The following is a 26,147-nucleotide window of genomic DNA, read 5'->3' on the forward strand; positions in this document are numbered from 1 at the left end:
TGAAAATAAACATTTTTATTTTCCTTTGAGTCACTAATATCATCTTTGAACTAAGAAAAGAAAGAAAATCTTACAGACAACCTTACTAACTCTGACACAGGATCCAAATGAAACGATATGAAAGATGACTCCTTATCAAATCCCCCATTTTGCTGGCCTAATTCACTTCATGTAAGATCTGAATGAAAAGGTCCATGGTCAAGGAGTAATTCCACTTTTAATTTTCTTTGAGAAAATGAGCAATGGCTGACAGCAGAAGGGTCTGGGTCTGAGAGCTAATTTCTGTTCTGTAGCCTCAGGTTCTAGTTCTGAGACTGACAGCTGGCGGGGACTGGAAGATGCAAAGGAGACCTCTCAAGTGACAATAAAAAACCTTGGCTCCCTTTACTGACACCCTCTTTTCTGTCAGGCTCCTTGCCAGTGTGCAAGCCTGGAGGTCACAGTGGAGTAACTGTGTCAATAGTCTTCTTAAGGTCCACTGAAAAGCACCCTGGAAGGTGTGAAGAGGGCAGATGTGAGAAAGGGTAGAGAGAAACCCAAAGCTGCCAAGTGGATAACCTAATGGCAAAGCATCTCTACCCGATGAGCTCAAAACATCCTTGACTCCACCAAGGTTCGCTATCTGTTCAATGACCGTCTGGCTGGGTGCCTGCCTCTGAGTGCTCGGCACTATGCCAGGGATGTGGGCCTCCCCACCTCAAAAGAGAGCTGGCACAGGCGTGGAGAGACGGTTATGACAGTTCAGACAAAGACAGAGTACTTTCCCTGAGAAACTTGGGAAACGCTATAAAAAGTGGTTAGCATTTAGTTAGGGCATCAAGAATACATGGGAATCCAATGTGAGATGGAAGGAGGGGAATCCATGTGGATCAATTACCATTCCAACCAGAGTTCACTGAATGAAGAAACCTACCTTACTCACAACCCTTAAGAATCCATAACAGATTCTGCCCAGCTGCCTGGCCTCTCTTCATTCTGTTTTACACACTCACTGTCAGGACAGGAAAACTGCCTCCAGTAACAACAACTTTCAGGAGGTCTCCTTTACAGACCTAATGGAGTTCTTCAAAACCAAATGCCAGGCCAGGTGTAGTAGCTCACGTCTATAATCCTAGCACCCAGGGAGGCCAAGGCGGGAGGATAGCTTGAGCTCAGTAGTTTGAGACCAGTCTCAGCAAGAGTGAGACCCTGTCTCTACCAAAAACAGAAAAAATTAGCAGGGTGTGGTGGCACGCACCTGTAGACCCAGCTACTCGGGAGGCTGAGGCATGAAGATTGCTTGAGCCCAGGGGTTTGAGGTTGCAGTGAGCTATGATGACACCACTGCACTCCAGCCTGGGTGACAGAGTGAGATGCTGTCTCAAAAAAAAATTGTTCATAGATGATACCTTCCTATATCTGTTCTTCTGCAACTTGTAGTTTCCCATCAAAAGTCTGTTTTGCAAACATGTCAATGTTGGTACATGTAGACCTAATTATTTTAACTGATCTAGAGCTTACTTATGCACAGTTTATTTTCCATTTCCATCCTGATGGATAATATGCTTTTTGTAATTTTTTCACTTTTGCAAATAATGCTGCAATGAGCATCCTTTGTATTTGTTTGACTGTGCACAGCTGTCAGACTTTCTCCAGTGGTATCTGGTTCTTGGACTTTGAAATTCTACTCTTTTGCTTACTGATTCTCACGCACTGACAAGTGTTTTTTGTGATAAGTATTTTAATGCTTTTTAAAATAAAATCAGAATTAATCCAAAAATACTTGATGAACAAAGTACAATGTGAAACTGTCCTTCCTACCCTCATTAATGCATCCTTTTTTGTTTACATGCTACACTTGGGTGCTATAATCTCTCACCTGGATTTCTAAGCTCTAGTGAAGGTATTTTCATGTGTAGATGGTTGTTCAAACTGATGTTTCAGTGAGAGAATGAGCACTGAGAAATACTACTGATATCACTCTTGTGTTTTTTTGATTTGTGTTTTATAATAACTAATTGTGAGCTCATTTTTAGTGGTATTAGTTTCTCAGCTGTAGATTCCTGAGCTATGTGGACAGTTACATTTGGGCTCCAAACCCATATATGGTATAAGCTTGGAGTTTACCAAGGGTGGAGTCCTTTAAGGTCATGGCTTAATGCAGTGATCTTCAGTTTGAAGGTACCATCTTGAGCACACTCAAGACCTCATTCTTTGGTTCCTGCATGGAACTTCATTAAACTAACTCCAGAGCTTATTTTGAAGTTTGACAACTGTCCTCAGGCCTCCTACAGAGGCACCTCAAATGCTTCTGGCTCTGGCTTTCAGTTCCTTTTCTATTTTTAGTATCTCAGAATTTTCTTTTCTCTTTTGCCATTTCCTCTAGGTATTGGCTTTTATTATTGATATATCAAATATTTCTAGGAGTTTGTCAAGAGAATTTCTATGTTAATTTAGTTAGCTATATTGCCAGAATTAGAAGTCTTAACTGCATTCTTTAAATGTTGAATTAAGTTTTCTATTAATATAAAATTCTGTTTTCTAAACCAGTTGGTCCAAACTTTTTGGAAAAACATAATACCACATTATTGAGTTTGTGAAATGCTCTTTTTAGTGCTGAAGATACATATAACTTTTAAAAAATATCAAATACAATTAAAACTAATTTTTGTTTTCACAATTTTAACTTCTTTGATAAACTATTTCATTGGCTGTTGTAAAGCCACACTTAGAAATTTCTAACTTGTAATTTTATAGCTTGCTTATAATCTCTCTTCTTATAAAAACCTGCTTGGATATTTAAAAATGACCACATAATTTTATATTTGTTTTATAAAGGTTTTATTGACCTTACTTGTATGCTTTGTGCCTTACTAAACATATCACAATATACACAATTGTCAAGAGTCAGAGATGAAAAATTCATGTGAATACAACTTACCAGCCTAATAGTTTAAAATTCATACCAACAATCAGTTAGAAAAGAGAAACTACAGACAGCATTCTATTCACTAAGAAATTTTTGCCTATGAGTAACAGAAGATGCTGAAAGGTAGAACAATTATGAGGTTAGAAATAACTGAGAGACAAGTTATTGAAGGCATACCTACCTAAGCATAAACAAACCACACTTACAAACACAAGCAATAAAAGTATTTTATGGTAGCCTTCATAGGAATATGTAATTACTAAGAAAGAAATCTACAGATAGGATAAGCAGTGATTTAACCATTTGGAATGTGTGGTAGGAATTTTTATGTTTTTAAATAGAATAAGAGGCTACTTAAATAAAAAATAAGACTTGTGATTAAGTTTTTTGTAATGTACTCATTTGGTATTTACTATATTTGAATACATTAAATTATTTCATATAGTAATTAGGTCATGTGGTAGTTTATCATAGAGTTCTGAAAAACCCAAAGTAAACTGAAGGCATTTTTAAAAGCTAACTAAATTTTTTCATTTGGAAATATTTCTTAGTTTCTTAAAAAAATCAATGCCAGGTCTTCAAAGCACCAGCCAATTAGCTTTACTAAATAATTAGCAATTAATCATGACAATATCCATCAACTGTGTCTACAAACAAAAAATCAAATTTCTGAAGGTAGCATAGTAGCTTTTGTCACAAGTTTGTCCATGCTATATAAAACACTTTTAAGCACAAGAACGAAGGATAATCGATATTGCAAGAGGCTTCTCAAAATTAGAATACATTGACATTTTTGGTGTCAAATTCAGGAAAGCAAGTTAACAGTAACAACACTAACAGAATCATTTGCTACATGCAGGACAACCTCATAAGGCATGTAAATCGAGGGTGAGTAAAGATAGAGCCTCTGGCCCTGTACCTGGTGCTGGCGATGCTTGGTGACTCTGCTCCAAGCCTACATCTTTCTAGCTGACTGGCAACAATCTGCCTTTCCACTTCCAGTTCTCGGGTGAGTCGTTGAAACTGAAGCTCCTGTGATTCAAGGAAACAAAAGGTATATAAGGCGCTGAGGTTTGCCGCTCAGGCAGCTATATGGATTAATGTATGTCACAGGAAACACAGGAACATACCCATAACATAAAGCTGTACTGTGGCTTTGTGAAATTCAGATTTTGGATGGGATAAATAACCTACTGGTACATAGGTTTTTCAAAGCTAAGGCACTAAAATATCAGCCTTTGTTTAGAACTGAAAACAAGTAGATCTTTTGGGGTTTTTTGTTTGTGGTTCTAACTGAGGTTTTTTTTAAACAGTTGCAGAGCCTTATTAAATTTAAGGCTTGCAGAGACCTTACTTGATGTATCTACATCAGAGGCACAACAACAAATACAAGCTCTTCATCCCCAATGGCTAATTTTTCTCTCTCTCAAACAGTATGTCAGCAAAGCATTAAAAACAAATGTAAATCCCCATGATGAGAATCACTTTACCACGTTTGATATAAAATCTTTTAAAGAAAAAAAAGATTCCAATCCCACAGAAGTTTTGTTATATTTATCTATGATGTAACCAACAAAATTTTGCTATTGTCCAAATGCAATACATGTGCCACTGTGTGAAGGAAGAGAGGGGAAACAAAAAATGAAAAAGACTAAGCCACAACATGGAATTTAAAAGTAGATTAAAAAGCTGGAAAGACTGCCTAAAGAAATTATATTCTTCAATCTATGTCTATGGTGCCACATGAAGGCAAATAAGTTCTATTATAAAGAAGAGGCTTTACCTTTATTTGTATTTCTCTCATTGTTAGCTTGATGGGATTTCAATAAATAGAATTCATGTCATGCCATAAAACATCTAAAAATCAAATCAAGTATATTACAAAGGGTATAAGCCACAAATAACATCTCCAAGAACACCTTGAGCTCCTCTGCGCCATGTTATCTCCTTACAAGTATACTCGAAGCAAATGCTGAACTGAGTAGTTTAATTTGACAATGACTGCTACTTCAAAATACTAGACATATGAACACTAAAATCTAGAAACTATTCAGAAATAAAACTACTTAAAATATTATTTATGACTATATGTAAATACTTGTTTGCTATAAAAATTCAATTGGAAACTGTATTTATTCCCTAGGGAATCAGGCAAATGTACAATTACTTGACAGCACTGGCTTTGCCAGTTGCACAAGCTAATCTTAGAATAATTTTTAAGAAACAGTCCCTGAACTCCTTCTCACTCTCTGATATTGAAAATCCTTTTCTAATGAACCCGATTGGTGTGGGCATATTGGACAGGGCCTAGATGAATAATAGTTGGCTCAATAATGCTGTACAATACGATTATAATAGGTAAGTGAGACAATGCCTGCTTCTGCCTAACAATTCCTGGGCTCTTAATAAACATTCAGCAACAAAAACCAGACAGATACAAACTGCACAACATTCAGTACCAGGTTAAGATAATCTATTTTAAAATACTATTAGGTTTACCTCACACTTAATCTTTCTTTGTTCTTAACGTCATAGTTTTTGTGATAGACTTCCATTCTTTCATTTATTTTACTTGATTGCTTATTATATACATCTTTTCCCAAAAGATTGGTTGCCTGTATCAAGTGGACCAGGAAAGGACCATTTCTGAATCCCCAAATATTCCCTGAGCCATCATATTACCTTTGTCCTCTGAGTTCAGTGGCTACTAGGGATTACGGGCAAGAGTGTTATTCTCATTTTGGGATGGCAAAAAGTTACCATACCAGGGTAGGATTAAGATATGTTTCAAATAGGAACACAGAAAGAATTCCATTCCTAGAAAAAAAATTCCATTGTACAGTAGTAGATTTTCATCATGTTTGTGACTATCCATGTGAACTTTTCAACAAACTTTCCAGAAATGGCTGGGAAAGTTCCTACTTGAAGGCAGAAGCAGGAATTTAATTTCCCATAATTCCTTCCCTAGGAAGCTGAGACGGGTGACTTGGGCTCTGCAGGAAGATGTACTCATGCCAGACTGGGACTCAGGTGCTGACACTGAGACTTTAACTGCAGAAAACACGAAGCTCATTTTTAAATTTCTTTTCTGCCTTCTAGCTGCACTTTCTGCATTACAACTCAAGGTCAAGTTCCCGAAATGGAAATGACCTCCATACAAACTGCCGTGTCTCTGCTTGGTGGCTGTTTCTTTATCTTAACTTTTTTTTGTGGCACAGGTTTAGACACTGTTTCTGAAAGCTTAGTCTCAAGTTTTGTTCTCCAGTCCTTGTAACAAAATGTGCAAATTCACTAATAACCACTTAATAAACTCATTTTCGGCTTAATTAGCCATGTTAATCTCTATTTCTTGCAACTAGAAACCTTGATTGACACATTATAGAAACCATTTACACTTCTTGAGTTCCTAGGAAAAGCCCAAGTTGCTAGAAAAGCCCATGTACCCGTGATGTAGCTACATTTTTTACTTAAAAATTGGGTACTTCCTTCAACATGATTATGGACTGAGTAAAGTCCATATTTTATCCCTACTGGTCATAGAGGCCATAATATTAAATATCACTGATCATTTTTATCAGAACTATTCTACCTATTATGTGCCCACATTTCTTACAAGTAGGACGGACTTCATTAAAGCATCAAAAGCAGAGTATCAGGAAGCAATAAAGCACAGAATTTATAAATGTTACCTAATTCCTGTCACTATTTACAAGTAACATATACGTATACTTTGTTGTAAAATCGTTAATATTACCCCTAGAGAATATAAGTTGAATACCCAAGCATGACTGGCACCAAGATGGGTGAGAAGGGTATAAATACTTGAAAATTCTGTTTCTATCGGCTTCATAGACTCATTAATGAGGAAGACAGTATTATGCAGTCATATAAAAACACATCTAAAGATTTCAAAAATAATGCTCATTAAGATGATTGTGCAGAGATATCATATACAAATTTTAACTTTTTATATTTTATGCTTCAAATAAAGAATGTGAAAGCTGATTCTTACATTAGCATTCTCAAAATAGCATAAATTATAGGGAGATTTTATGTTTGTTCTCTTTTAAAAAGAAAAAGAAAATTAACATAAAAGGCTCTTGTCTATGATTCAGTATTTGACAATTCTTTTTAGAGTCTGGCCAAAAAACTCTAGATAGTCATGGCTACTAATATGCCATAAAAATGGAACCTGTTCATATGTGTTACAAAGCTTTTCTTTATATTTACCTTCTTTTAGGTAAATACATTAATAAATATTCTTTGTGAGAGAGTCAAAGAATAGAAGAAAACAAAACTTCACTTTCAAATGGGCCAATACAGTGGACAGAGCTGCAGTGCCCAAGGAAGGGCTCACTGCTCCAGCTGCCAGCAGGTGGCCTGTGGCCATGAGTACCTGCCGGGGTGCCAGAGAGACCCCATGCCCATGGGCACATCATTTGGGCAGCTTGCAGCCAGCCAGTGATTGAGATAGGAATATAAAGACCAGGCCTTCCCACAGAGCTCCCTGTGGCCTTGGCCACAGCTTTGCAGGCCTGTTTGGAATTCTCCCCTGCCCAACCCTGCTTTCCTGTTCCCTCTCCTCCACAGGTGTTGATCCACGGTAAATACTCTGCATGCAAAACTCTATCTTAATGAGAATCCAACCTGAGACAGTCTTGTTTTTATGGCCTCCATTTACATAACAGATTTTTCTCTCACTCCCAATTTTTCAATATTGTAAGATACTGCAAATGTACAGAAAAAGAATAGACAGTAATGCAATGAATTACTGCAAACCTGATCCAGCTATAGCAAATCCTAAAATTTTATTGGATTTGCTTTAGATGTTTTGAGAAATAAAATACTATAATTTTATTGAAAAATACAGTGGAATCCCCTGGTTTCTCTCTCCTAGATCCTATTCCTCTCTCTTCCTCCCTCTCTAGAAGAAATCATTACCCCGAATTTGGTGTTTATTATTCACATGAATATTTTATAACATTACTACTACATAATTATAGATCCATAATGGGTATACAATATAGAATTGCTTTGTATGTCCACACAATTTATGTGAATGATGTACTGTACACAGTTTTTTGTGGATTTTTTTTATTGCAATATGATTTGGGGATTTATTAATATCAATACATATAGATCTAGTTCATCTATTTTCACTGCTCAATAATATTTCATTGCACAACTATAAACACAATGTTTTTACATATTCTCATCATGATGAATCCTTGGATTGTTTCCAAATTTATGCAATTATAAGCATTCTGCAAAATAAGCATTCTTGTATAAACAATCTTATGCACGTAAGCCAGACTTCTTCAGAATAGAGACCTAGAAGTGGAACTGCTAGGTTGAAAGGTACATATACCTTCAATTTTGCTTGATAATGACTGTCAGATTACTTTTGTGGTTTTTTTTTGGAGACACAGTCTTGCTCTGTTGCCTGAGCTATAATGCTGTGGCATCAGCCTAGCTCACAGCAACCTCAAACTCCTGAGCTCAAACGATCCTCCTGCCTCAGCCTCCCCAGTAGCTGGGACTATAGGCATGCACCACCATGCCTGGCTAATTTTTCTATTTTAGTTGCCCAGCTAATTTTTTTCTATTTTTTAGTAGAGACCGGGTATCACTCTTGCTGAGGCTGGTCTCGAACTCCTGACCTCAAGCTATCCTTCCACCTCAGCCTCCCTCAGTGCTAGGATTACAGGTGTGAGCCACCATGCACAGCCTGTCAGATTACTTTTCAAAGTAGTTATATCACTTTATATTCCAGCCAGCAGTATATGACAGGTATAGTTTCTCCACATTCTCACTGACATCAATTTGCATTTGAGCTTAAATTTTTTTTTTTCTTTTTTAGTAGTCAGGGATGGCATGCTATCTTGCTTATGTTTTACTTTGTATTTCTCTGATAGCCAACATCTTTCCCTATGTTTACTGCCATTTAAGATTTTCAATCCCATAGGTATCATAAATTCTCGGTGGGGGAAACTTTTTTCCTACTGCCAGCACCCAGGCTTGTGCTCTTTCACGGGACAGATTTCTTATCACCCTCATGCTAATGTTGTAGCTTTGAAAAGTTCTAGCTTTGAGCAAAGGATATCATTTGACTCCCCCACCTCAGGCAGACCTCAAATGCATGCAGCATGTAGCTATCCAGTGGCATGCTCAGGATCACTGAGGTCTGGCAGCTACCTTCAGGGTGAAGCCAGGTTTACTGCTTAGGATTCTTTCATTTCAGTTTTGATTTCTGTGAATTCTTTACTTTCTTTCTAGCTTAATCTTGCTTTTAGAAAGACAACTTAAATATTTCAGTCAGTACGTGTAATTTCTTGCAGGGGAAGGACTGGTTAGAATATTGAATCTACTATATTTTCATATTTTCTTTTAATTTCTGTGAGCCATATTCAGAGGAAATTTCTTAGTACTACCTTCAATTCACTATTTTTCTATATAGCCTGTTTAGGGTTTATCTCATCTACTATATTTTTTTCCCAAAGAGAAAATTTTCCATTTATGAGATTTCCAGCTGGTTCTTCTTCATATCCACTTGTTCTTGCATGGTCATTTGGAATGAAACTTCTGTCTTCCCCTTTTGTTTTGTCTTCTTATTTAGGCTTATCTTTACCTAAAGTTCTTCAGTTCTAAATGAAGCCTTAAATTGGTGATTTCAAGGTTAAACCAGGAATACTGCCCATCTAGTCACAAAGCTACTGTCTCCTTCTGGCTTCCAGAAGTCCTGGGTAGCTTTCAGTGTTAGGTCCCTGCACTGCCATCTGCTTTGACAAGCAGGAAGAGCTTCACTCCAGTTCAACAACTCTGGTCCTTTTGAACTATTTTCAGTTAACAATGAAACCAGGGCACACTTCACCCTCCTGTGGCCTGCTAGCCTCTCACCCTCATTAAATCCTCACGGATGGCCATAGTGACGGATCTCCTGACCTTTTCCAACTGTGCCCTATAGAAGCCTCATTCCAGTTTACAAACTCTTCACTTTTCTGCTCAGAAAATTCTCCACTCCTGGGTTACTAAGAATATACTCCACCCCTGGGCTTTAACTGAATGTAGTTCTTTCCTGAAAATACTGCTTTTTCCTACAGCCCTCTCTGGTGAAGACTGAACTGCTCCACATCCCACACCCAAGGTGCCCCGAAGAGGCGAGATGGTGCTCTCCTGGCTCCTCACTGCCTATACTCATTATTAATAGCATGACGTTGTTTATAACATTCCTCATTGTCCGTGTACGTTATATAACTCTCCTCACTGTCAGAACTGAGGACTTCTTGATATTAGGACTCCTCGAGGTTTTTCCTTCTGCTTTGACCTATACTACCTCTTTCACTGAATATTTTTTAAAAATTGATTCCTTTTTTAGACATAGTATTCCAAGCACTGAAATAATTAGAATCCTGGTTTCTAAAGCTTTTGTTTTTTCCCCATATAAATTAAAATACATAATAATTTTTAAAAATGTTTATCTGTGGACCAAAAGTCATTTCACATCAGCAGTACATGTAGAATGCACTGGGGGTCGGTCGACATACCTCTTGATGCCTGTACATCTTAGAATGCCGGTTATGTTGAATGAAGAAAGCTGACATGGTCACTGTGTGGTGAAATCAATGATTAAGTAAGAAAGTGTTTTTATTTCAACTGTTGTTGATTAAAAATCTTCCAAAAATAATTGACTTTTCTGCCTTAATACACCAGAGTTTTTTTTTTTTTTTAAATCACTAAAAGATTACTTATCACTGAATCACTGAATATGTTAGATTTTTAAGGAACAGGGGATTGGGCAGGATATGTTCTATTCCCAGGACATACTGCAGCATTTCCCCCCTTTCCTACATTCAAAAGATGAGTAGATGAGTAAATTATAGTCATGATCATATCTTTGGGCCAGGTGTAGGAAACTATTTTAAAAATGAATATTTAAGAACTACTAAGAAATCCTCAGAAACATCCTAAATATCATGCTCTAATCCAGGGTGGTACAAAAACCATTTTTACAAAGGGTTCTTGAATTTCTCAGCCTTAATATAACCAGCTAGTACTGGAGAGGTTATCAAATGTCCTGACCATCTATCAGAGTTTACTTAATAATTGACAAACCATTATTATGTCTACTTCGTAGTCCCTAAATCAATGCACAACTAATTATAGAAATGCTAGGCATTCTATAATTCCCCTTTGTACTAGCGAGCTCCTTTTGTTAAAATGAAATTAAAAATAAAAAAGCCTTGAAGTTTACCAGCAGGAAATCAGTTTACCTTTGTTTAACCCAGTACGTCTTTGATTTACTGAAAACTAACCAAGTGTTTTCTTTTTCAAGGAATAAGTATTAACAACTCAAGAACCAATACTGTTTTGAGAACACAACTTAGCTCTCTTTTTCAGCATTGCCTATTTATCGTATTCAGGAATGGCTGAGCTAAGGAGTACTACACTGTATTCCACATTAAAATATTTTTTATAAATTGGAAAACAAAATTTTAATCACTTTTGTCCAGACTGAACATTTACAAAGGGCAGGACCCTACAAAGGGTTAACCTTCATATGGAAACTGTTGAAATGGCACCAATTTGAAGGCAGGAAGGCTGCACATTATTATGACACCTCTGCTGGGTCGCTGCCCTGTGCTATGCCCATCACACGTTACATTTAGAGCTTAAGACAGAAGGAAAACACAACTACCAAACTAATTTTTTGCTACACTAGTCAATATTCTAACAGGAGATGAACAATATTAAGATCTTTACTGTTTTATCCTACCACCAAACAACACAGCAGAAAAACAGGTTCTCGCTGACATCTTTCTTTGGGTTTTAATGAAGCAGATAGAAAGAGGCAAGATTTACCAGATGTTCTAAATTTATATTCTAAGACTCAGGCTCTTACCTGTAACTTTGTCACCAAAGCTCCTTTATTAGGAAATCAAAATAAAGGAAGGAAGGTTTGGGTTTACATTAAAGCACACAAGGGAAGCTTTTTCTTAGAACCATGTGTGGGTGAGAACCTCAAGGTAAACAGGTAGAGGCTCAAGTCTTTCCTGTGCACCAGACCAATGGCTTCTCATAAGGATGTCCACCCAACAGTGACTCATTTTGTGACCTGCCACTGGCTCTTCAGTTTCTCACTTGGCAACCTCTGACCATCACGTGGGTCCACATACCCTGGCAATGTGCAAATTCACTATTTCTAATCAAGTCTTCAGTGGTCTGCTAAGCCACTCCACCTGAATGATGGAGTCGTGGCCTCCACCCAGTCATACCCGCCACAGCGCCCCCACCTCCCATGTTTTGTTTCTCCACCACAGTAGTTCTCAAAGTGTGGTCCCTGAACCAGCAGCAACAGCACCACTTGGAATCTTCTTAGAGTCGGAAGAGGTGGGTTTCAGCAACCTTTGAGCAAGTCTTTCAGGAGATTCTCATGCTCAAAAAAGTTTGAGAACCACTATCCTAACGGAATCACCATCCCTCTTTCATTCAGGCTCAAACTGCAAGTGCTTTCATCTTTTCACCATTTCCTCCCTTTCTCCTATTCCCATTCCTCATGCATTAAATGATTTCTTAAGTCTTGTCACTCCACCTCTCTAACATGGGCTGAATCCATCTCCCTCCTTGCCACTCTACTGTCACTAACCTAATTCAGGCTCACATTAACTTTAGACTGCTGCGATGACCCCTCACTCAGTCTTCCTCCTACCATGGTGAGGGGCCTCGCTTCTGCTTTTCACATTTCTTGGATAATTTGATGAAACTATTCCTAACGGATAATCTCTATACTTTCCTGAGATTTACTGGGCTCCAGGCTTTATGCTAAGTGCTTTGTGTGTATTACTTCAAATGAGTTGTTCTCATTTCATAGAGAACTGACTTGTCTACTAAGGTCATTCAAAAACAGGACTTGAAATCACCTCAGTCTGACTCATAACCCTATGGTACTATGCACTGTGTACATGCCCTTCCCACCCCATCCCATAATACAACTTATAAAAAGCCAATTCAGTCTTATTTTAAGACCCTCCACACAGTCTGGCCCCCAGATATCCTTTTTTGGCCTTCTGTCACTCCTTTTCATGCTCCTACACTGGACTATTTGTGGTTTCCTATACACAGCACTTAAACCTTTTCCTTATCTGTTCCTCCCCCCAAAACATCCTCCTGTGAACACCTACAGTCCTTCACCCAGCCCTTGTGTACAGTGCTCAGCCTGTGACATCTACTCAATTTACTAAGTTGGATTCTTAAAGAAGAGTGGAATCTACATTTCATTCATCCCAGTGTTCCTACAGCTTTCTGCAAAAACAAAAATAAGAAAACCCCGCTAATTCATTTAGGATGATTTCATATGTGACATTTTATTTAGTATGTTAAAATTGATTGCATAGACTTTAAAATTTATTGACTCCTGAGTATTTTTAAACAAAGACAAGCATAATATATTACAGATGATCCTTTTTAAGGTTCTTAAAGCATCTTAAAAGTAATAATCATATCTCTAAAATGTAGTAAGGAAAATTAGAAAAGTCTATGCTACAAAACAATGTTCTACTTATTTAAAGTCACAGAGAGATGTGGAAGCAGAGCTGAGTAGAACCTGGGTTTCCCAACATTTTGCTGACTGCTGTTTTAACAAATTAGGTTTACCAGGTTCACGTTATTCTAGGTGGCATGGGCAAATAAGGTATTTTTTTCATAAGTCAATAAAGTGTGCATAATTTCAATGGCATTGTGCCTTACTGCTGTTAATATGAACTACTCCCATGCCACAGCCTGCCCTCTTCCCATGTCTAATTTCTTAATCTCTCAGCATCATGCCCTGCCTTTCAGATCATCAGCAGTTTCCCAGCATTGGCATGCCATTTTTGAAAACCTGTGCACAAGTCTGACATTTTTCATTGTTAAAATAGCAATGCCTTTTATTTTCATTTACCTTTTCTCCTAAAATGTAGAATGTATAGACAAAATTCCCACTAGGCACAGTGGCTCATGCCTGTAATCCCAGCACTCTGGGAGGCTGAGGGGCAGGAGGATTGTTTGAGGCCAGGAGTTCGAGACCAGTCTGAAATACAGCAAGACCCTGTCTCTACAGAAAACCAGAGAAGTTAGCCAGGTGTGGCGGCACATGCCTATAGTCTCAGTTCCTTGGGAAACTGATGCAGGCGGATCGCTGGAGCCCAGGAGTTTGAGGTTGCAGTGAGCTATGATGATGCCACTGCACTCTACCCTGGGTGACAGAGCAAGACCTTGTCTCCTAAATAATACAATATTTGGGGAAGCCCTAGGAGTCAAATAAATATTGAGGAAAAAAGATACAACAAGGAAAATAGATCCTTGGAGCTAGTGTCAGTTGCAGTTATCAATGACAACTGTTGCTATCATTTTCCAATAAGGTAGTTATTTGGTGGAATTAATGTCCACACAATGACATTTTCTTTAAAATGTAATGCCTGGAATATGTGATTAGCTATTACTTTAAATCTTATTAAGAGATTATGAAAAATAATACTAACATCAACAATTTATCTGGTTTTCTAGTATGTATATATTTTAAAAATATTAAGACCAACAATGCATATCACCTAACATTAGATGCTTATTTGGGCGTTAATTGACTATACAGTACACGATAATAATGAACATAAATAATCATTTGCTGAAATCAAAAACTAAAAAAAAAAAAAATGACTAATCTCCCACTTACTTTATTTGGACTAGTTATTGCAAACACAGCAAAAAATAAAAATGATACGAGAAACAACAATAAGGCTAAATTTGATCTTCCTTTTTTCAATAGATATAATAAATAGCACTAGGGAATAGGAGGCTAATTTAAAAATGATTAATTTAAGGTTTGGTTAGTAACTTAATGAAATGTAATAGGAAAGAAAACAAATACTATCTAGCGCAGGTAGATTTTTTTTCCTTATGACTCTACTAGGTTTACTTTTACAATTGTTCTTTCTGCTTTGCAGATATTTTATGGCTAGATATGTGTGTAGGGGGCAGGGGAGGGAGTTATTAGAATTAGAACGTACATTTATTAGTTGTGCCCTAGCCAATGAAATGGTTCTTTGTGAAGGCTTGTTACCTGACTCAAAAGGCATAAGAAGTGTTCAAATTTTCTGTCTTAACTTTTTAATTTTTCATTTTATCTATATGGTTTCACTAATATCACTGTTCCTTTCTAAAATTCCAGAAATTAAGCTGGGATTCCTGGAAAATAAGGCTAAGAAAGATCACTGTATGATTGATAAGCATGAGCCCTATCTAACCTACAAGGAACATTAAAGTTGTAGGGGAGAGCTGGGGCATATCTAGCTGTGGGCTGAGTCCAACCTCCATGCATTTGCATCCAGAGTAATGACCATCTCAGTCTCCAGGCGCACAGGTGCTCTGTGCTTGGTGCTTCCAGGTTTGATGTCCCTGTTTTTCTCTGCCTCTTCTGCTTTTTCTCCTAATGTTTGGCTCCTTCCACTGGATAGCCACAAATAAAAGAAATTTTAATTCATTCTGTTACCCTTATTGAGTATCTGTATATTCCCTACTTACCTAAAAAAGCAGACAAATTAAGCAGTGTTGCTTTTTACTTGTGCTAGGTTTATGTGGCTGTCAGTGGAAAAGAAAAAAGAAAAGTTTTTAGGAAAAGAAGTGCCAGATTTGGATATATGTTATTTTTACTGTTTAGACTAATTTACTTGACTGAAAGAATCTTTAAATCACCATATTGAGAATTTTTTTTTTTTTTTTGCCTACAATACATGCTTACTTATGAAAAAATCTATTTGCTTATATTTGGAATAGGTTTAATATCAAATATCTAAGTATACTTGTTAGATTGTAACACAAATAATAACACTGGGTACCACTGAATGAATGCCAACTGTGGGCTGGGCACTCTACATACTGTAAAAAGCACAGGACAATTTTGAGTTTGAGCAATCCTAGAATGTGATAGGCAAAATAAATGACTTGCTCAAGGTCACATAATTAGTAAGTGAAGACTCAACTAGAATTCTAAACTCTTGCTCTTTCCATTATGAGAAGCTGAAAAATTAAGGTTGTCTCATTTTCTGTTGCCGAGGGTTATATTTAGAACTGTAATTGGCTTTATTACTTCAAAACTTTCTTCCCAAATCAAATAAAGCCCTGGAATTTAATAAGAATTAAAGAACCAGATGCACGTATACCGGGGAACTTACTAATGTCAAAGAAAAAAATTCATTCAATGAAAAAAGAACTGCTGATTCTAGGAGAGTATTTTTTATAACTTTAGGATGATAAAGACCTTCTTCAATAAGACAAGAAACCCCAAAATCTTTAGGGAAAAGATAGGCATACTTAACTACACAAAAATAAAACTTTGTATCCACAAGATCATATAAAGAAAGTGAAGTAATAAAAAAAAAGACAGAGAAATATTTGTAACACATAACATATAATGGATCAGTAAAAATCTCACATAAATAAATTTTCAAATAACATGGTAAAAATAGGCAAAGGATACCAGCAAGCAAGTCTCCTATGATAAAATGCAAATGCTAATTTGAAAACTGGGAAAATCGCTCAATTTCGTTAGTAAGGAGAAAAAAATCAAATAACAATGAGATGTCATTTTTCATCACATTGGCAAACATTTTAAAAAGTGGTTACAGCCAGAGCTGGTGAGGAGCCAGGGAAATGGGCATTTGCACATACTGTCAAGAAGTATAATTTACTATACCCTTTATGAAAACAATCTGGTAATCGCTATTAAAATTAAAAGGACATATTCCCCATGACCCTGCAACCCCATTTTTAGATGTCTAGTCTACAGAATTAAAGCAATGATATATATAAAATATTAATGGCAACATTGTTAGAAACAATTTGAATATCCATCCACATGCCAATATTCTAACAAACTATGGCATATATGGCTACAGCATATTATGTAGTTATTAAAAAGAATGAGCTGGGCCTTAATCTGATGCCTCAGAGGGACCATTAAATATGATTAAGTGAAAAGGCCAATTGAAGAGCAGAGTAAAACAGAACAAAATATAAAAACTCAAATCTGTATGGTTGGTTTGAACATGGAGACAACTGTGATATGAGACACAGCAGATCACAATAAGACTGGTTACCCCAGGAGGGTGGGATTGAGAAAGCAATGAAGAGATTATTTACATTTTATATTATCACTTTTAATTGTTTCATTTGTTACAACTAATGTATGTCTTCTGTAATTAAAATCCAATTCTGAAAATTAAGAAGGAAGAAAAGATTGAAAGGGCTAAAAAGCAAAGTATTATTTGCACCTACTCATCTACCAGGACACATCCTGTTTACGAAACAGTCAATTCCTGGAAAACAGTATTCTTGTTGAGAGGACAATTGATATCTTTGCTTTTTTGAAGCCATGAACGTACCCTAATGGGGTTCGGTGATATTCTAATAACCTCTAACGGCCTATTCTAACAACTGGTAACAACACTTATCAGATTTGAAAGCACACAGCATTGGTATGGTTCAGTGGAAATGTAAACTGGTACAAACAATACCTAAAAAAAAAAAAAAAAAAATATATATATATATATATATATATATATATATATATACATATACATATATACACACACACATACTTCTTGGCCCATCAGTTCCAATGCTGAGGCTGTGTTATATGTGGAAAAGTACACAAAACCAACCAATCAAAACTTGAAAGAACCCAATATTCATCAAAAAAGGACCCATTAAATATATACATACGTCTGCATAATAGGACTCCATGCAACTGCTAGAAAGGATTGAAGTAAATCCACATGGCTGATGTGGAATAATTTTTTTTTTTTTTTTTTGAGACAGAGTCTCACTCTGTTGCCCGGGCTAGAGTGAGTGCCATGGCATCAGCCTAGCTCACAGCAACCTCAAACTCCTGGGCTCAGATGATCCTTCTGCCTCAGCCTCCCAAGTAGCTGGGACTACAGGCATGCACCACCATGCCCGGCTAATTTTTTTTTTTTTTTTGTATATATTTTAGCTGTTTGGTTAATTTCTTTCTATTTTTAGTAGAGACGGGGTCTCGCTCTTGCTCAGGCTGGTCTCGAACTCCTGACCTCGGGCAATCCACCCGCCTCGGCCTCCCAGAGTGCTAGGATTACAGGCGTGAGCCACCGCGTCTGGCCTGATGTGGAATAATCTTTAAGAAAGATTATGCAGGAAAATAAAGCCAGGCCCTTGTTTTTCAAAAAGGCATATATGCTGGAGTATGCAGAAAAAAAATCTTCCTGATGTATACACAAGAAACTTAACTTTAGGGAAAGTTTTTTAACCTTTGGGAAATGGGACTGGATGTCTATAGGCTGGCTTACTTTTTATTTTATACTTCTTTGTAAATATTTAATTCCTTTTACCTTGGGCATTTATTTCTGTTATTAACTTTTGCAAATAAAATTGAATAAGAGTAATTTGTTCATGTAAAACCATAATATGATCCCAATTTTAACTATTAGTTAAATGCTCCAACTATGACCTATTAAAGAAAAGAATATTTTAAGAAATAATTTTCATGAAGGGCATGAAACATGTAACAATAATATCTTATTTAAAAATATATGCTGTATAATGAACTGATTGATTTAGTAGATTCCACTGTATGTATTCCTCTTGAAACTTCACATGATGATTTAAGAAAGAATGGGTATCTTTGGAAAGATGATTCTCAGCTTACTCTACAGTTTTGATTTTCTTCCATAAACTGCTAACAAGTAAGGAAAGAAAGAATAACTTATACTCAGTGTAACCATAAATCTACATAATCTTTCTTACAAATTCTGTTAATATATATCAATGTACTTTGAAAATACAACACTGAAGAGGACACACTTAACTTTAAATTTTACATCATAATAGGGCTGAATCACTTAGATACTATGTGTCAAATGGTAAATGTTTCATTTGATAAATTAATATTAGTAGTTTGAAAGGGTAATCAGTCTCTTGTAACATATAATTTTGATTAGATATTCAAAGTAGACATGATTTTTTAAAGTAATAGTTCCTGCTGATGTGTGTATGTGTGTGATTTTATTGTGGCAAAATATACAGTCACATAAAATTTACCATTTTAACCATTTTTAAGTGTACACTTCAGCATCATTAAGTGTATTCACATTGTTATATAATCACTACCATCATCCACCTCCAGAACTTTTCATCTTTCCAAACGGAAACTACATATTCATTAAATAATAACTCCTAATTCCTCCTTCCACCCACCTCTGGCAACCACCATTCTACTTTCTGTCTCTATGAATTTGAGTACTCTAGGTACCTTATGTAAGTGAAATTATGTATACAATATTTGTCTTTTTGTGATTGGCTTATCTCACCTAGCATAATGTCCTCAAGGTTCATCTATGTTGTAGCATGTCAGAATTTCCTTCCTTTTTAAGGACAAACAATATTCTATTGTATTTTATATATCACATTTTGTTTACCCATTCATCTGCCAATGGATACTTGGGTTGCTTTATACATTTTTTTAAATCCCAAAACTCCATAAAAATTTTATGCCAAATTCTGCAACAAAACATATCTTGAAATTCACAATTCTATCTCTTCTTCTCTCCTGGCATCTTTTCTTGTCACGACACTACTTTCACAAATTCAGGAGTGAAAGGTCTTATATACCAGGATGAAGGCAGTATTATGGCGTTTTCTTCTGTAATTTAAGACTGATTTGACTATGAAGTCATTCATTTGTTTAAACTCTGAGTGCCTACTATGTGCCAGGCACTGTGGTGGGCAGAGGGGAAGAGGGAGACACAGATGGAACACCAGTGCACAGGCTCCGCCGTCAGAGCAAAGTGCAGGAAGTACTTGTATAATCAGGGATGTCTGCTTGGGAGCCACGGGAACAAGGTCTAAATCTGATATGAAGCTTCTCCTCAAGATAGTAGGAAATTGAATTAAAGCACTCAAGCTGAAAGGCCAAAATAAATCCCCATTTTAAGATGCCAAATAAAATTAGGCACCTGGAAAGTCAGTGAACATGAAAAAGCTGCATGGTGCCGATGAGACCACATGGCTTGGCATCCACTTCCTGGTTGGTACAACAAGGCAAACACCATCTGTCTCACTGGCTGTGGGAACCATCAAAAGACCTAAGGTGTGTGAAAGCTTTAATGAACTTTCAAGTCCTACGCAAAACTTCTAATCACAGATTTTTGTTCTAATATCCTGGAGTAGGGGTCAGAAAACTTTTTCTATAAAAGGCCAGATACATAGTAAATATTTCAGGCTTTGTAGACCATAAGATAGGTCTCCATCAAAACTACTCACTGTTGCCCTGGGAGTGTGAAAGCAGTCACAGGCAGTAACGTAAGTGAACAAGTGAGGCTGTGTTCCAGTAAGATTTTATTTATAGACATTGAGATTTGATTTTAGTTAATTTTCAGGTGGTACCAAATATTCTTCTTTTGATTATTTTTCAACCATTAAAACTTGTACAAAGTATTCTTAGCTTGCAGGCTATGAAATAGAGGCAGAGGGCCAGATATGGCCTGTAGGCCACAGTTTGCTGACCTCTGTCCCATAGTTTAAAAAAACTTGTAAGCCTCTTTAAAGGGACATGATTTGAAGAAGATTAGAAAAAAAAATAGAAGGATTATAGGATTTTGGTACCAACTTGGATCTAGTTGTGGGCTCTGTCACCAGCTGTGTAATATTGGACAAGTCGTTTTAACATCTGTGAACCTCAGTTTAGTCATCTGTACAATGGGAATAACACCCACTTCAAAGTGAAGTTGGTGTGAATTACATGAACAAAATGTTAGATGCTCTGAGTTATTTTTTTAAGGAGTTAGGCATTATAAAGCAAAAACTATAAAGTTATTTTTTAATATAACTGTTCTTCCCTAAGAGGTTCACAAAAACTTGGGGATATATTTTTAATTTCTAAGTAGAGAAAAAAATGAAGTAACTTGTACCACAGATACCTTGGATTCCATTCTTACTAGGCTCTTAACATTGTTATTAAACCACTTAGTCAATAATTTACTTCTTTCATCTTCTGATCACATTCTGTTCTCAATGACCCTTTTTTGTTCTCAATGTTATTTTTTGTTCTTTCCTCTTAATCCTCATATAAAGAAGAGCCAATTTCACACTTAAAATCATGAGAAGAAAGTAGTGGCTGAAGTACCATTTATGACAAATGACTGAGAAGAGACCAGTTCCTTTTTGCTATACCATAATGCTCTATTTTCTATTTATTGAATTGTAAAACAAGTAGAATATACAAATTAGGGGCTCCGGTGACTTTTATAAAATTAAAATGCATAATTTCTTTACATAACCAGGCTGAAGATAACAAAATATCAATGCCAATGAACAGCATAGGGATGGTAGATAAATTTGTGAGTTATTCTTTAACATCCAGATACGGATTCAAGGCAACCCCAAGTCTTTATTCACTATTTCCCATCATATTACCCTTTAAAGAAATTCCTTCCTTATGTCTATTTTATGAAAATACTAAAAACCAAAAAACTCTTTGCCCTTGTTTTTTGAAGCTATCTGGCCAGTGGTTTTTATGCCAACAATTCCGTATCTCCAGTTCATAGACAGGAAGAGATCAAGCTGACTTCCACAACTGTCTTTTCTCCTCCTGGAAGCGGGAAGCTGATATGGCGAGAGAATGCTACCTCTAAACCAAACGCTTGGTGTAAATCCTAGCAGAGTATCAGGCTCAGTCAATGTTCCTGTCCAGGGAACACTGCCATGTGCTGCACTGTACCCTCCCCAGAGGTGCGACCGCCTGCCCGCAGGCGTGTGTGGGCAAGGACGGGAAGACTGGGTCCCCTTGGAAAGGGAAGGAGAACACAGTTTGCCACAGAGACACACAACCTTCTGAATCCATCGGCAGGATGAAGAGAAGGGCTGTAGAAAGAATCACCAGAGGGCAAGCTATGGCGTGACCCCAATTCTCTCAGTCCCTGGGGGGAGAAGAGTGGATCTGAGAACTGGGCAGGCACCATGAGGAGACCAGGCCTTCACTGGGCAGCTTTTGCTCTTCACAAGAAGTAACCCAGGATCCTTACAACTCACACTGTAGCTTGAAATCTAAAACAGAGACAAGGCCTTCCGTTCATGAGGGTCTGTGCAGTTTCCCACAAAAGGTGAAGGGGAACAAACTAATCCAAATACCTACACACCAGGTGAGACCTTTCTTGGAAATGACACCAATGTTACCTTTCCAGTTCCTTCCAAAGTTCTCCCATTTACTCAGGAGGCCTTGCAGTTTCCGAAGGAGACTGAACTCCTTCTACTGAAGGGGTAACCCTGCTGCCCTTCCCTTATTCATTCGCTGGGGGATCTCCTGAACTAAGCATAACACCTACCAACCACAGCAGCACCTACCTCCCTGTACCCACAACACTTTCATCTTCTCCTCTTTACATATTTCCATTTTCAGCCTGATCATCACATCACTCTCTCAACAGTGTCCCAATTCCCCCACCCCTTTCCTTCAGGCAATTCCCGCTTTCCAAGGCCCTTCCCAGACACGCTTCTTGCAATGGCTTTCCACTTACTCAGATCTCATCTTCTCTTCAACTCTGCCATCTGGCTGCTACTCCAACTAACCTCTGCCCAAAGTCACCACTGATCTTTTGGTGGCTAAATCCAATGGGCACTTTTCCATTCTCCATCTACCTTGACGTTTCTGCATCCTTCAAAATCACCAATGACTCCCTTCTTGACAGTCTCCCTTCCTCTGGCTTCACTGACAGCACATTCTGGGTTTTCTTGGGTCCTCCCCCTTTCTCTGGCTATAATCTATCTCCTTCATAGGATTCTGTTCCTTCCCCACCTCTTGTTTCCAGTATTCTACTTACTCTAGAAATTTTTCCTAGTTGATTTCACCAATAATAATAGTAATAGCATCACCTGACATTTATTAAGCATGTACTATATGCTACCTGCTTTTTTTTTTTAAGAGACAGGGGTCTCGCTCTGTCACCTAGGCTGGACTGGTGCAATCATAGCTCACTGTAACCTTGAAGTCCTGGGCTCAAGCAATCCTGCCACCTAAGCCTCCTAAGTAGCTGGAACTACAGGCGAGACCCACTGCACCAAGCTGCCACCTGCTATTCTAAGCATTTAAATCTTATCGAGTAAGGTAGTGACCTCTCAGTAATTTTTCCTATGAGGTAGGGAATGTTACACTTATTATTCAGATAAGATAGAGCCACTGGAGTTAAGTAACTTACTCCTGGTCATATGGTACATGGGGGACACAATAGGGACTAGATCCCCTAAGGCTCATTCTAGGGTCTGTGTTCTTCATGCCCTTGCTGGTCCCATGGCATCGAGTAACAACTATATGGTTATGGATCTCACATCGACAACTTCAGCCTGAATTTTCCCGACCAAGGTCAAATCCATGTGTCCAACTATTTAATGGGGCTCTTCCTGAGGATGATCCACAGACATCTCACGGTAAACACACCCCGATCACAACTTGTAAATTTACTCTCACAAATTCTAGCAATCTATAACCAGGTACCCCTTCTTCAAACCCAAACATCATCTTAGATAACTCTATCGTCTTCCACACACAAAGGTAAGTAGGCCCTGTTCTATCCCTTGCTATCTTTGAATCTATACCTAAATTATCACTTTAAATACACATCTGTGGCATTTATCTTTTGAAATAAACTACCATATTAAAATTAAAACAAAATATTTTAATAGCATTGTTATGAATGCTGCAAATATCAAAGGATGGGTAAAAATACATGATTTGGCAAATATTGGCATTTTCTCAGGACACATTGTTGGTTTGAACAACACAGTGTTTTAAAACAGCCCATACTTAGCTGGATTTAATTTAAGAATGGCAATATTTTCATTGCAAAGGCTGCTAGGATGATGACTCTAGTCTCAGAAACTTTGCACGTACACCCTTCAGGACAGTATACCGAATGACATGGATGTTTTCTGGTCCACTACCCCACCTCGTTTATATGACTAAAACCTTTGATGGAATAAGTAAAATTTTAGTCCATTCCCTTATACTTTCTCCTGTGTTTTCACTAAGTCTGCATCTGACATAGGCTCATTTAAGGAATCATAATATAACAGTATTATTGGCTATTATTTATTAGGAGCTTACTATGAACTGCACACTACACTAATGCTTTCTATCATATCAGAAATAGTAAGTACAACCAACACCCAATGAATGACTTCTATGTATTAAGCACCTCTTCTTTAAATTCTACAACCACCCCATGAGGAACATACTCTCCTTCCCATTTGGGAGATGTAGATGGTGCATGTCTAAGATCACACAGTGGATGGCAGAGCAGGGATACGAACAGGTGCGGCTCCAGGGTTGGTGCTCTTCATCACCCTGACTTTCAGCCTCACACCACGACCTCCAGAGTATGGCAATATAGCTCATTTCAAGGTGCAGAGCGGAAGATAATAATCTCTTAAAAACAATACGAGCCTAAATCATCCATCAAAGTTCTCACCACCTGGCTTGTTATTTTACTCTGACGTGATTGTCCCCTTCAATCTAATAACTGTGATTCACAAGCCTTTCTTTGACATTATCTGAATATGATGGCGATGCAAAGCAGTGATGGCCTGAAGTGAGTAACACAGTTTCCAAAGTTCCAGGGAAGCAGCTGTGGACGTAGAGAATCTAGTTTGTAGGCTTGTAGATTATCTCCACACTTTCCCATCTAATAAACGGTGCCTTCTGTGACCTCCAGCACTCGTTACAGTGAGATGGCGATGCCTTCTGTGGATCTTGGGTCTTGGATCTCTTGGGATCACAAACAAGAACTCTTAAGTGCAAGTAAAAAAAGAAGAAGAATCACATTGCTTCGTTTATTTATACGGATTTCTTCATTCTGAATTTTCTATGAATTCTGTTTTTAAGCTCATTATTGTCAATATTATCTGATTGAGAAAGAAGCTAAACAAGTCCCAGGTGAGACTGCATCATAGCAACAGGCTTGCCTCGAATTCTTCAGGGAGCACAATTTCACAGAAGTATTTGATTGCCTATTCACACTCTTGATTACAACACACCGAGCTGTTAAACTAAATTGTAAGCCATTAGCGTACTGAAGGAATTTAAAAAAATAAACTACCCTATGTGAAGATATTTTTCACACATACATTCACATTGAGATGTGTTTAATTATTTGTAGCCCACTTACTTCTCATTTAGAAAACAAGGAAGACATCCTTAAACTGTTTCAGAACTTGCCAATGTCATGGTGTAGTAAATGATAAATAGGGCATTACCTTTTATCATTGGTAAATATTGAATCTTTGCTCTAGTTCATAATTATTTCTTTAATCCTCCATTGTCAATTATAACAGAGTATAAATGCACTGTCCTTAGAATTTGATCAGGAGTTATAAAGTATCTTGAGTTAGATCCACAGTGGCCAAAATAAGCTATGGAAAAAACCAAGCTCAGTCTCAGAGTAGATTAAACTTGGACTTGGCCTATTAGCTCAGCTGGGATGGTATTTTGAGAACAAACAAAAAATAGGCCACAGAGGAAAAAAGCAGTTTATGCCCGTGGATTGTACAACTCAAACTGTCAGCCACCTTACAAATTACATCAAGACCAAAAGCGAGACCAGGTAATAAGACAGATGGCATGGGCAAAATCAATCACAGTCATCAGAAAATGGACTCAAGGCAAATCCAGATGAGTGTGAATTATCACCCATCTTCAGGTCCAAATGTAGTACATTTAACCAACATTGAGAATTTTCCAAATGACCAAGTTGTGGTTCATTTTTGCTTGTGAAGATTCCCCTCAATTTGTCTCTCCTCTCATGTTTGACTATAAGCAGCAAGAAGAAATCAGGCTGCACCTTCAACACTTTGCTTGGAAATCTCCTCAGCTAATCATCCAAGTCGGTCACTTCCATGTTTTCTACAAAATTCAGCTGAGTTTTCTACCAGGCATACCCTGTTTTATTTTACTTTGCTTTACTGCACTTTGCAGATATTGTATCTCTTACAAATGGAAGGTTTGTGGCAACTAATTGTTAAGTCAATTGGTAGCACTTTTTCCAACAGGATGTGTGTACTTTCTTAGCATTTTTTAACAATGAAGTTTTTAATTAAGGTATGTACATTGTTTTAGACATAATGCTATTGCACACTTAGTAGACTGTAGTATAGTGTCAACATAACTTTTACATGCACTGTGAAA

The 26,147-nt window shown here is 37.4% G+C and overlaps 1 protein-coding gene across 13 annotated transcripts in view; it reads right to left on the minus strand.

The window, feature by feature from the left end:
• Positions 1 to 26,147, minus strand: part of PKP4 (plakophilin 4) — a 219,944-nt gene that overhangs the window by 98,622 nt on the left and 95,175 nt on the right. For 12 of the 13 annotated variants that reach the window (XM_045559812.1, XM_045559811.1, XM_045559815.1 and 9 more), the window contains exon 3: positions 3,828 to 3,940. In XM_045559812.1, the coding sequence (XP_045415768.1) occupies positions 3,828 to 3,940 (113 nt within the window). Of the gene's footprint in view, positions 1 to 3,827; positions 3,941 to 4,691; positions 4,708 to 26,147 lie in introns of those variants that run through there. The other variant, XM_045559813.1, reaches the window with a different exon arrangement.

Source organism: Lemur catta, chromosome 8, assembly GCF_020740605.2.
Source record: "Lemur catta isolate mLemCat1 chromosome 8, mLemCat1.pri, whole genome shotgun sequence".
In the NCBI taxonomy this organism is placed as follows: Eukaryota; Metazoa; Chordata; class Mammalia; order Primates; family Lemuridae; genus Lemur; species Lemur catta.